The sequence below is a fragment of the Ooceraea biroi genome, chromosome 9 (assembly GCF_003672135.1).
Source record: "Ooceraea biroi isolate clonal line C1 chromosome 9, Obir_v5.4, whole genome shotgun sequence".
NCBI lineage: Eukaryota > Metazoa > Arthropoda > Insecta > Hymenoptera > Formicidae > Ooceraea > Ooceraea biroi.
This window is the reverse complement of record NC_039514.1, coordinates 4056005-4070415: the sequence shown is the minus strand read 5'-3', so window position 1 is coordinate 4070415 and position 14411 is coordinate 4056005. Positions and strand designations below refer to the sequence as shown.

The 14411-nt window shown below is 33.9% G+C and overlaps 1 protein-coding gene across 1 annotated transcript; it reads left to right on the top strand.

The window, feature by feature from the left end:
- Window positions 1–4852: 4852 nt before the first annotated feature.
- Window positions 4853–8223, top strand: LOC113562612 (the record flags this gene model as incomplete). Its single annotated transcript, XM_026972451.1, has 4 exons — window positions 4853–5112; window positions 5335–5503; window positions 5756–5948; window positions 7991–8223. Coding segments are annotated over exons 1-4 (711 nt in total), but the record flags the coding sequence as incomplete, so codon positions are not given.
- Window positions 8224–14411: the final 6188 nt, after the last annotated feature.

Sequence of the window (14411 nt, the reverse complement as noted above, 5' to 3'; positions counted from 1 at the left end):
GAAATTTAATCATATTGCAGCAGATTGTAAGGAACCAAAACGAAATGTAACATCGCGAGGAAGAGGATATAGAGGAAATTACCAGGGAAATACTAGAGGAAGAGGAAACGAACGAGGCCGAGGAAGAAATGAATCTACGTTGAAAGTTACTGATGAAGCCGTGTTAACAGTAAGTGACAGACCATATGTGAGTACAACACTGATTTTGAAAGCCGGAGAGGATTTTGGTGTACTAGATTGTGATAAAGACCGCATTTGGTTATTAGACTCAGGCGCAACGAGCCACATGACTTGCAAAAAAAAGTTTTTTATTAATAAAGAAGAAGATGAGAGATATATACATTTAGCGGTTAAAAGGGAAGAACATTAACTTCGAAAGGTATAGGAGAAGTAATAATGAAGCAGTCAGCATGTGAGAATAGAGTACGATTAAAAAATGTACTGTACGTCCCGGATATTAATACAAACTTATTGTCAGTGGCAAAAATTACTGACAGCGGATATAATGTGAAATTTGACAAGTATGGAACTGTTATTTATCAAGACGAAAAGGAAATAATAATGATGGCTGAACGCGAAGGAAATGCCTATCATGTGAGGTCGTCGAACATTTGTGATGAAACGTTAGTGATATCGGATGACATAGATATTTGGCACAAGAGGTTCGGGCATGCGAATAAAAGAATTATAGAAGAAATGAAGAAAGAAGATTTTGTTATAGGAATGACGGAAGCGATTAAAGAGAAGAAGCAGTGTGATTCATGCGTAGAAGGAAAGATGTGCAGAAAGAATCATCCTAGGATAGCAGTGAAGAAAACAAATAAAATAATGGATCTTTGGCATATTGATTTGATTGGTCCGATAAGTCCGCAGTCACGTGGTGGAAAGAAATATATTTTGACAGTAATTGATGATTATTCTAAGGTCATCTTTGTTGAATTGCTTGCAAAGAAGAGTGAGACATCAAAACACCTGAAGAAACTTATCGTATTAAAGGAAAACCAGACTGGATTGAAATTAAAAGCTATACGATCAGACAACGGAGGTGAGTTTACTGGCGATTATTTAAAAAATTGGTTGAGTATTAAAGGAATAAAACATGAATTAAGTCCACCAAGAACACCGCAGTGTAATGGAGTAGTTGAGCGGGCAAATAAATCTATAATTGAAATGACAAGAACGATGATTTCTGATTCCAAGATACCGATGGATTTTTGGGCCGAAGCAGTGTGTACAGCCGCATATATACGGAATAGAATTAAATCTACATCACACGGATAAACTCCTTACGAAATGTGGAATAATAGGAAACCGAACATAAAATGTATGAGAAAATTTGGCTGTTTAGCATACTTGCTCAATAAAGAAAACAAAAAGAAGAAATTTGAGCCAAAGTGTATAAAAGGAATATTTGTAGGATATTCTGCAAATAATACATATCGAGTTTATATTCCTGAAATTGGAAAAATACGAAGTGACTGCGATGTTAAATTCGATGAAGGCAAAAATGGACAGGAACTATTGCACAGATGGGAAGAGAATCATCTGGCAAATAAGAAGAATTTAATAGTTGTAGGCTTGGACGAAGATATCAAGGAGAACGTTTCAAAAGAGCAGCTTGAAGAGAATGAAGACATGCAGGAAGATGGAAGATCAGAAACTGAAGAAAGTAGTAATGATGAATACGAGAGTACGGAGGATTTCGAAGATTTTAATCGAAACAATTATAATGAAGAAAATCAATTTTACAAGAAGAGAGAGCAAGAAATAAAGGTAGACCGGATAGGGACGACAAAAGATGTGATGGAAGTACGAAGTCACATACAACGAGAAGAAAATAGACGAAGAGATTTAGAACAAAACGTTAGACGATCGGAGAGAATTAAAAATCAACAGGCAGCAATGTTATCCATGGATGAAGAAATACTGAAGAATATGAAAGAAGCAAAAGAATCAAACTATTCAAAGTATTGGAAGCAAGCTATAGACAAGGAATTGGCATCAATGAAGAAACATGAGGTGTGGACAATAGTGCCCCGCCCACAAGGAAAAAGAGTAATAAAAAATAAATGGGTATTTAACATCAAGGAGGATCCGGATACTGGAGAACGACAATTCAAGGCCAGACTTGTTGCAATGGGATGTAGACAACGCCCTGGACAAGACTACGAAGAAACATTTGCTCCAGTGGTGAGAACTGAAACTATTCGATTATTGCTTAGTATCGGTGCACAAAAAGGCAGAAAAATTAAAATTTATGACGTAGAGACTGCATTTTACACGGAACCCTCAGAGAAGAATTATTTATGGAATTACCGGAAGAGAGCAGCGAAAACAAGAAAAGTGACGTATGCAAGTTAAAGAAGAGCATTTACGGATTCAAGTAAGCCGGAAGATGCTGGAATGATTTTTTGACGAAAGTATTGATTGAAAGCGGATTACAACAATCTAAGGAGGATCCATGTTTATTTTACGTTACAGATAAAAACGGTTTTTTATTTTGTGGAGTTCACGTAGACGACATGTCAGTGGTGTCAAGTGATGATACATTTGAAAAATTTTTTATGGACAAGATTAAGCAACGAATAAATATAAAAGATATTGGAGAAGCGAAAACTATTTTGGGAATGCAGATAGAACAAACAGAGAAGAAAATATATGTACATCAGGAGAATTATATTAGAAGATTATTGGAGTTATACGGAATGGAAGAATGCAATGGAGTGAAATCACCAATTGATATCAATCAGAAGATGGATGAATGTGATGAAAGTCCCAAATGTGATGTAAGAACATATTAAGAATTAATGGGGCGACTTATGTACTTGAGCGTGTACACAAGACCGGATATATCATTCGCGTTGAGCTGTTTATCTCAATTTAATCAGGATCCAAGAATTATGCATATGTAAGCTTTAAAACGAATTTTGCGATATTTAAAAACAACCATTGATTATTGTTTGGAGTTCGGAAAGAGAGAAAATTCCAACGGAATTGAATGCGAGACTGATGCTTCGTGGGATCGTACAAGGGATGCAAAATCATTTACTGGATTATTGTTATATTGGAATGGAGACTTGATCCATTGGAAGAGTAAGAAGCAACATACGGTAGCGTTATCATCGACCGAGAGCGAACTTGAAGCAATGCTGGAAGGGCTAAAAGAAGTGATGACTAACCGACTATTGAAAGAAATAGGCCTGGAAAAGGAGTTGAGGATAGAAATAAAATGCGACAGTTTAAATGCGGTTAGGCTGGCTAATGGAGGTAACTTTAAGACTAAATCAAAATTGTTGAATAGAAAATGTTATTATATTCGCGAAGAAGTTAAAAGAGAAAACGTTAATATAAAACATGTTTCAAATGAGTTAATGACGGCGGATTGTTTAACGAAACCATTGAATGGAAATGTTTTGTTTAAAAATGTTAATATGTTTATGAATACGTTTAATCAACAAAAACAAGGGGGCCGAATGTGAAGTTCTTTTTGTTATTTTATAGATGCATTGAGAGATTACATGTTTAGTTATATTTTTGGTTTTTAAGTTGTCGGCGTTATAAGACGTTATTACTATAAAGTTAGTAGCTCGTGGTTGAAGGGAGGGAACGCGCGAATGTCGCCATTCTGCTCGCACGTTATTGTCACGTTAAAAAGGAGTATGTAAATATATCTCATTTAATTCACGTATTTAGAGTGTTTTATTGCATATTACCACCTCCACAATCGTTACCTCTATATAATTGTTGTATATTTTCTCTTAACGGACTAAAAAGAATCCGCTTTTCCGCCTTTTTTTCTTTTTGAATAACCTGTAATAAGAATATATATTTATATTTTTACATACATACACACATACATACATTATCTATTCACTCACTCATTCATTCTATTTTCATTGAAGAATGTTGTTTCGATATTACTACAATTTCACTATTATCTATTATTATTATTATTATGTTAAGTTACCTTATCTCTCCTTTCCTTTTCTTTCAATATCTTTTCTTATTCCTTTTCTTTCAAGATCTTTTCTTTATTCTGATTGTTGTCTGATTGAAGAAGACTTGCGACTCACTCGCGAACACACGGACGCGCACAATCAGCACACAAATCCTTGAAATGAAATTTATATATTTTCTAATAAATTCACAATCACAAACACAATATAAGTACAATCACTAACGATTCCGATCGCGAAACTGAAGTATTTAACGTAGTTAACGATTCTGTCATTTTTATAATTCGGCCGCGGCAATGAGCGTCGTAACGTCAGCATCAGCTGACAACGTCAGTTGCCAGCCCGCGATCGATAAAGATTTGACAGATTGTTTTCTGGAGATCGTCCGTCGTTCTCTCGTCTCTTAGATATAAAATAAAAGTATCATATCGATTTAACGGTGGTCCTCGGAAACCGCGCTCAAATAAAAGGACCGATGCTCGAGGCCTCAGGTTTCAGTCGCGCAAAAGCTCACACGATCTGCACGGTTGCCGACGCGTACGAATCTCCGTGTATCCGTGTATCTGTTTTCAAAGTCTTTCGTTCTTTTGTGTTCAGTGTTTGTGATATTAATTCTGTGATTAAACATTCTGTGTTTCCTTGTGTGCGCGCGCAAGAGCCCGCGAGTGAAATCCAGCTATAGTCGTGCCGTCTTAGCAACTGCTTTGAATTTCTTTAATTGTCCTATTTGAGGTAAGTTCTAAAGCTACAATATTTGCTAAATTAGATTTGCTAAAATATATTACATAATTCTTTATTATATCCAGTCAGAAATACTTCGTCGATCTACATTAATTTTTTACTTTGCTTCATTTCTGAACGTCGTTTTCGAAATTGAATTTATCAATGTTGAATATACAATTACATAAGTAAACCGTTTGTTCATGTATCTCATACATATTTCTTACGTACAAATACGATGTTCATTACGAAAAAAGGGTGTAAGTGTTTAAGTGTTTAAGTGTTTTTCTTTTAACAATGATTTTTAAAACATACGCAAAATGTCTCAAGATCAATCTGATAATCTGATGCAAGAGAATAGTGAGGAGCAAAATTTACAGGAATTATTTACCTCCAATGACATTTTGGATAATATCCAAATATATGATTCCACTGTGTAAGTATATGTCACATATTCATTTTTCATTTTCATAAATCCAAACTAATAACTAATAAACGATAAACGTTTTGTTTTTTTGGTTAATTATATTATATAGTTTTCATCTATTATATATACATTATACATTATATATATTATATATTATATTATATATTACATACATATATATAGAAACATAGAAAGAGAAACATATATAACAGTCGAATTTTTTTCTTATAGCGAAGTAATTGGCTATATTGATGGGCTTGATTCACCTCGTATTGTTGGAAGCAACCAACAATATAAAATTTTTAAATTTTATTTAAATAATGGAAGCGGAAGGCGTATTCAAATTGTTGTTTGGAACGACGATATTGAAAATATTTTACCGTATATAATTCCAAATAAAGTAAATATTTATTATTTTATTAATCTCTTCTTTATCATTATGCATCCATAATTGCTCAAAAGTTTCTGTCGTTTATATTTTAGTATTGTTATTTTACTCATTATCTTTTAGTAAAATCCTAAACAATAAACAAGATATAATATATAAACAATAAACAGTAATAAAATAATAATAATAATAAATCTAAAATAATATAATAATAATGTAATTAAATAGTAAGATAAGCATAAGCATTGAATACTTTTCATCCAGATTATTCATTTGGATGGTGTGCAAGCAAGAATTCCTAAAATATCCAATTTTATTAACGGAAATGTGCAATACGACCTTTTGATTAGAAGTAATACTGTCATATCAAATTTAGGCGACTACGAGCCAAATCAAATATTAAGTACACCTATTAGAATCAAAATAAATGAAATTTTAAATGTTTCAGGAAATATTAGTAAGTTATTATCTTCAACATTCCAACCTATAATTACATATATATGTATATACAGTATATATACATTATATATTATTATTACATTATATATTATATTATATATTACATACATATATAAATATATATATATTCTAATTTCTACTGTAAACTGTTATATATTTATATATACAGGGTGTCCCGGGTTTTAACCGACAAACTGCGGGAGCATATTCTACTAGTGGAAATAAGAAAAAATTCTTATATCGAGTTTGCTTAGAAATGCTTCATTACAAAGTTATAAACCAATATTGAAAAGAAATATGAGATAAATAACAACGGAACATAGTGTAGAATTTGCAAGGTCGAAGATGTTTATGTTACGTGTATTCACATGTATTCATGTTCACTATGGTGAACCGATTCAGTATGATTGTTACTTTCACAACAGTAGCTGTTAGATTTCAATCGTCGTGTGAACTAGCAATTACTATCAGAATGCCAAAAGTGTTTTCAAACGAGGAATACACCGATATTCATTTCGTGTACGGATTCTGTGACGGAAATGCACGAGCTGCCGTACGAGAGTATCAACGTAGATTTCCTAACAGGAGAGTACCAGACAGTTCTGTGTTTAGTAATACCCATTTGCAATTACGTAATTTGGGTTCATTTCGACCTATGAATGAATATGATGATGTTCGTTCAGCTCTAAGGCACCGACGACGCTCGGAAAGAATCTTAAATCTTTTTGATAATACTCCTACACAAAGTGTTCGACGTGCTTCAGCTCAACTGCAGATATCACGAAACACTATTTGGAGAACATTGCGTGCTGATGACAGATTCGCATATCATTACACACCTGTACAAGAATGACTTCCAATCGATTATCAGAAACGAGTCGAATTTTGTAACCGGTATGTGAACGCAGTAGAAAGGGACAATCTTTTCTCATCAATGATATTATGGACAGATGAAGCGACCTTTACAAGACGAGGCATATTCAATTCTCATAATAGCCATGTATGGGCTCATAATAATCCACATACTACCAGACAAAGAAACTTTTAACACGAATTTCGATGTAATGTTTGGATGGGTATGCTTCATGACCGGCTTATTGGTCCGTTCTTTTTACCTGACCGATTGAACGGAGAATCTTTTCGAAGATTCCTATCAAACGATTTACCAATTTTGATGGAAAATGTGCCACTGCAGTTTCGCCAAAACAGCTGGATACAGTTAGACGGTTGTCCATCGCACTATGCTAGACAAGTTAGAAACTGGTTAGACGAACATTACGCTCATAGGTGGATTGGTCGAGGAGGAGCGGTTTTCTGGCCTCCAAGATCGCCCGATTTAACGCCTCTTGATTTTTTTATGGGCAACTTTAAAAAATAAAGTTTACAGTACAGAAGTAATCTCGCTTGAAGATTTAAAGCAACGAATTACTAATTCAGTTACTGAGATGCAACCAAATTTTCAGGAATGTCGTATGTAACAAATTCTGTACTACGTCGATGTCCAGCTTGTATCGATGCGCAAGGACAACATTTTGAAATGCGTCACTAAATCATTGCGTAGATAATTTTTATTTTTGTGAAAAAATCCGTTGTTACTTATCTCATATTTCTTTTCAATATTGGTTTATAACTTTGTAATGAAGCATTTCTAAGCAAACTCGATATAAGAACTTTTTCTTATTTCCACTAGTAGAATATGCTCCCGCAGTTTGTCGGTTAAAACCCGGGACACCCTGTATATATATATTACATATTTTGTATTAAATATTTCTGCTAATTTCCGTATATAAAATGTTACTTTCGAGTATATTTTGAAACTATTTATTTATGTGAAACAATATTAATTTATTAACATTTTTTATTTCATTTATAAATTTTGTTTTTGCAAATCAGACATATCTATAATATATTACTTGATTCTATTAAACAATTTCTACTGTAAACTGTTTTTTCTATTTTTAATAATTAATAGAATTAAGCTTATTAAGTAATTCATTTTATATGTTTTAATAACCTATATATATATTAAATATTTTACAGTAGTAGAAGGATACATCAAATCGAATTTTGGAGAAGTTCATGATAATAAATTAAATAAATTAATTGGATATGGATCAATTACAGATGGTACTTACAAATTAGAAATACATATAGTAAATTTTTATATTGATGAATATTGTGCAATGGGTATATCTAAAGGCGATAAAATTGAAATTACAGGTACAATGCAAACAAGTAATATATATGTTTATACTTTTATAATAAAAATTAGAATATATAGTACATTTTGTAATTTATAACAAAACATTTTTAAAATAATAGTCTAAAACAATATAAAATATGTTAAAAAATTTAATGATTTTTTATTATAATCTTTTTATTATTGTCTTTATTATTATTGTATATTTTATTTTATTACAGCCAATCCAATATATCTTCTTGTCAATAATATACAAAATATTGAAAAATTAGATGGACGTATGACCTTAAAGGAATTATTGAAAGGTATACGTACGTACTCCAAATAAAAGAAAGACAGAAGATGAGTCTTCTCAAGAAGTAAATTAAACTGTTTAAATTACTCTTAATTAATTTACTCTTTTACTTATTTTTAGAAAAGTACATAATTTGAATTGAGTTTGTAATTTAAACCTATTTCTATTACAGAAAAAAAAATAAAAGGAATTTTGTATGAAGTGAAAGTAGAGAAACACATATATGTATATTTAATATAAATATAAATTTCGTTTTGTTTGTGTTTTTATTATTAGTTATTAGTTTGGATTTATGTTATTAGTTATACAATTATATATTTAAAAGAAATTAATAAAAGTTAAAATTAAGAAGATTTGAAAGATATTTATTTAGAATAAGAAAGATTAGAGCAAACCTGTTTCTATTACAGAAAAAAATAAAAGGAATTCTGTAAGATTAAACTATTTAAATATTAATTTAATCTTTTATTTATTTTGAAAAATATTTTAAATTATTAAAAATTATTAAAAATTAGAAAAATATAAATAATACATAAAATTATACATTTAAAATAAACTTTTTTACAGAAAAAAAGGAAGTCTATATAAAATGAAAGCGGTGTTATGCTGTGTTATGTGTTCTTGTTATTATATTATCAGTTAGTATTATGTTATTATGTTATTATGTTATATGTTATTAGTTGTTATTATGTTATTATGTTATATGTTATTAGTTGTTATTATGTTATTTAAATAAAGAAAAGATTTTAAATTATTTCATATTGCACATCGATTGATTTATTATGTCAATATTTATAATTCTATATTGCTATATACTTTAATTGCTACGTACTATATACAGAGATAGCAGTTTTGCTGAACATATTAAACTTCGCAATATTACATTGATTTTAACGAATCGCATATCAATAGTCTTCCTTTAGCAATTAAATTATGTACTACTACACTATATTTCAATCCCATCAACAAAGCCTAAATAGTCGCGTTAACAATTTTGAGTAAATCTAAAATAAGCTTTACCATTTATCGGGCAATGTATGAATAAAAATAATTATAAGAAAATTATTATAATTGAAGCTAATAAAAGCATGAGAAACCTCTGCTTATGGAAATTGCTCTGCTTATGGAAATTATTTCAGTATAATTTATTTGTTTGATATACTGTCTGATTATTTCGATAAACGCAGAATTTCATTTCCAACTTCCTATAATTTTCACAAATCAGTAAGTTTGTTTTAACAAGTCTGTCTCACATTATACATTCTAAATACAGTACATTCGACATAAATCAATTGATAACAATTAAACTCATTGTATTCAATTTGAAATATTTATTTCTCAAACAAATTTAGATAACAGAACATTAAATTGAAGCAAATTAAATTGGCTCAAATAATGTGATAGATTAATTTTCAAGATTTAGTTAGGGGTCAAGTTTGATTAAACGTGCGAAATGATACGCTTTACGATTGTTCTGGTAGAAGCGATAGATAAAAGAGTTAAATATAGATTTCGCTATTCGCGCAAGAGTCAGTGTCGATGCCGCGGCACCTCATCGAGCGGGGGAGAGGCTTTGCTTCCGGCACAGCACCCACACGTCTTCGGCAGGATGAATCAGACATGGCCGAATCAGTCCACCAGACTGCGCCACATCACCAATTTATACGTCCCTGCATTTCATGTATCATCATATTAAAACAAGTTTGTAAACAGATTTAATATTTTAGATAAAATTCAAATGACTGTTGAAAAACAATGAACGTACCTGAAGCAAGGAATAAGATGGACACTCATGTTGCGATGACGTTTTTCAAACCGATTAATTAGACGTGTAATTATAAGAGGCTTACCTCACGAGGGAAACTATTGAGACCTCTCTACGCGAACTTCTTACCGTTCTTCGTACATGGTTGTTTGAGTTTTGCTTCTAGACGTGATGAATACTCTTGCTACTCTCACAAATTTGCTTCTTGCGAACTATAACTGTGGATGTTCTCTTCAATTATCGTTAACCATGAACTTCAAGGTCTAGTAACACCAATATTCAAAAAAAGTATTTTTAAGAAGATCGTGGGTTGCTTTTGGAACGCGCGTACACTCTGTAAACAAAATTATACAGAAAAATCTATCTATTATTTTCTGCTGCATCGAATATGTTGCATACGAGCAAGTTAACCACGTAAACATAAACACGTTACGTTACGTAACGTTACGTTTGATCGTAGACGTAACTTCTTGACTACAAACTTGCTTTAGGCGTGCGTTTACTTTAAAAATCAACTATCGCGGAACGGCAAAAATAATACTATCACGTACGAGAAAAATCAATTTATTATTGATCAGAGAATCACACACGTACCCGAAAGAGCGATGCGAGCGCAACGAGGAAGAGTGAGCACCAACATAATCGTCGCACAATAAACCAACATAATCGTCACACAATGCACGCGAAGACAACCGCCCGTAAATATAACAGAATAAAATCCAGTTATATTTTAATTTTAATTTTTATTATTGCTTGTAACCTCCATGCGATGACAGCCGCGCGATGGTAATATTGCTTGTAACATCCACGCGAAGACAGCCGCGCGATGATAATCTAAACTGAACATAACGCGCAATGCGAATTGAGATAAGCAATCAGCGTCGCGGAAAAGAGGCCTCAACTTTTCGATAAAAGAGAACTTCACGAAGTTAACACACCTTTTTTAGAGTGGACTAGCACACAGGCGCGCGCTACGCGCGCTATAAGTAAAATAAAAAATAAAAAAAAAAATAAAAATGAAAATAATATAATAAATAAAATTGTCAATATAACCACACTGACAGCCACTATGACATTCTGACATTCGCAACACGAAGTTCAAGTCACACGAAGTTCGAGCCAAGCGAGAGAACCAATCAGCGTCGCGGAAAAGAGGCCTCAATATTCGATAAAAAAGAACTTCACGATGTTAACACGCCTTTTTTAGAATAGGATAATTAGACGATTCTATAATTTTATTCATTTCTTGTGAATCAGAAATTCCTATATGTATAATATATATAGGTGTATAAAATATGTGTGTATATACAGGGTGGGGCAGTTAAGGTGTTACAGACTTATATCTCGGAAACGAAGCATTTTAGAGAAAAATGTTTCAGACAAAAGTTGCAGGGTTGGAAGGGAGCCACTCAGTGGAGGTAACAGAGTGGTCATTCGTGGTCATTTTCAAGGTCATTTAAAGGTCAAGTCCAATTTTTTAAACAGAAACTCATACTTTTTATTGCAGATTCTGATTCTCCGTCGAAAAGTAAGTAACTTTTGTTGGAAACATTTTTTTTTAAATGCCCTCCTCATCCCGAAAACACAGGTTCAACCTTTGGTGGACCAATGATAATAACTCGCTTTATAACGGACACTGAAGTTTTTTTTTTTTTATTTTACTGTTTACCGTCAGCATTAGCGTTACCCAGTGTGCACCACGTGGAGGTTGCTGATCGGATTTGCACACCTTGTGGCCCTGAAAAGGGCCGATACGCGACGGGTGTGCCTAATTGTTCGCTGGGCGTGGTATCGTAGCCGCGGTCGTGTACACCTGCCCAATCGCTTCGTGATATCCGCAAATTCTGGGAAGGTGTGTGGACTGAGAATGGATCGGCCGGTAAAGTAGAACGATGCGGAGGGTGCATCGTTACAAAATGAAATAAATCACGCGTCTTAAACCCGAAAACCAATCCTAATATGGATGTAGCAGGCAATGGATTATTTTGGGGTACTTGATTTCCCCTTGCCTCTCACGTTTACGGTACATTTTCATCAGAATTCTTCAATTCAATAGATGTTCAAACTGTTTACCTTCTTGTTGTAAACACAGTTGCAACCTTGTTTGAAACGCTCGACGAACTTTTGCCAATTGTTCTACCGTAATTTCATAACAAGCTTGTCGGATTCTGCATTTCATATCTTCGCTTGTCGTTGGAGCAGTTGCCATTACTCGACTTTTAATAAAACCTCATAAAAAAAAATCAAGTGGCGTTAAATCTGGAGAACGAGGAGGCCAGTGTACTGTACCCCCTCGTCCTATCCACTTCTCAGGAAAAATCTCGTTCATTTTCAACCGAGAAATCCGTGCAATCTGCAGACGCAGTCTCTTCGTGCGCCAAGCTTCGCGCAGTAGACGAGAGTTACCCCGAGAGTTAGAAAGGGCAAAGTGAGATCGGCAGACTGGGAAATCGACGAGGCATCTGATACTTCGGGCGAGTCGCGTCCTCATTCTGACAACTCTGATTACGAGCACTAAGGATCATTATCGTAATGGATCGGCCGTATCAGGAATATTTCGATATGTTCATTGTATTAGGAGAGTGTAGAAGGAACTATCGCCAAGCAGCAAACATGTATGCTGAACGTTATCCTCATCGCGAAAAAAAATCGCATATGGCATTTAAACGGCTTTCCGAACGTTTTATTAGGTATGGCACAATAAAGGGGGAAAAAAGAACACGCAGAAAAACAGCTACTAATGATGAAAATACAGTGAACATACTCGCTGCTGTTCAATTGAATCCTACAATTAGTTGTAGGCAATTAGAAACAGAATGTGCAATTAGTAGAAGGTCAATATTGAGAATTTTACATGAAAATAAATTGCATCCATATCACATTCACTTGCACCAAAATTTAGAACAACCTGATTTCGTAAGTCGGATTAATTTTTGCAACATTATGTTACGCATGTTGAACGAAGACCAAACTTTGCTTTCGCGTATCCTATTCACCGATGAAGCTAATTTTAGTAATAATGGACAAGTGAACAGACACAACATGCACTATTAGGCGATAGAAAATCCTCATTGGATACGAACTATTCCTTTTCAACGCCCTTGGTCTCTCAATGTCTGGTGTGGTATTGTAGGTGATCATATTATCGGACCACATTTTTTTGAAACACCTTTGAATGGCGAAGTATACAGTGATTTTCTAGAGAACATACTTCCGCAACTATTAGAGAACGTACCAATAGGTATACGCATAAACATGTGGATGCAACACGATGGAGCACCAGCTGATTATGCACGGATTTCTCGGTTGAAAATGAACGAGATTTTTCCTGAGAAGTGGATAGGACGAGGGGGTACAGTACACTGGCCTCCTCGTTCTCCAGATTTAACGCCACTTGATTTTTTTTTATGAGGTTTTATTAAAAGTCGAGTAATGGCAACTGCTCCAACGACAAGCGAAGATATGAAATGCAGAATCCGACAAGCTTGTTATGAAATTACGGTAGAACAATTGGCAAAAGTTCGTCGAGCGTTTCAAACAAGGTTGCAACTGTGTTTACAACAAGAAGGTAAACAGTTTGAACATCTATTGAATTGAAGAATTCTGATGAAAATGTACCGTAAACGTGAGAGGCAAGGGGAAATCAAGTACCCCAAAATAATCCATTGCCTGCTACATCCATATTAGGATTGGTTTTCGGGTTTAAGACGCGTGATTTATTTCATTTTGTAACGATGCACCCTCCGCATCGTTCTACTTTACCGGCCGATCCATTCTCAGTCCACACACCTTCCCAGAATTTGCGGATATCACGAAGCGATTGGGCAGGTGTACACGACCGCGGCTACGATACCACGCCCAGCGAACAATTAGGCACACCCGTCGCGTATCGGCCCTTTTCAGGGCCACAAGGTGTGCAAATCCGATCAGCAACCTCCACGTGGTGCACACTGGGTAACGCTAATGCTGACGGTAAACAGTAAAATAAAAAAAAAAAAACTTCAGTGTCCGTTATAAAGCGAGTTATTATCATTGGTCCACCAAAGGTTGAACCTGTGTTTTCGGGATGAGGAGGGCATTTAAAAAAAAATGTTTCCAACAAAAGTTACTTACTTTTCGACGGAGAATCAGAATCTGCAATAAAAAGTATGAGTTTCTGTTTAAAAAATTGGACTTGACCTTTAAATGACCTTGAAAATGA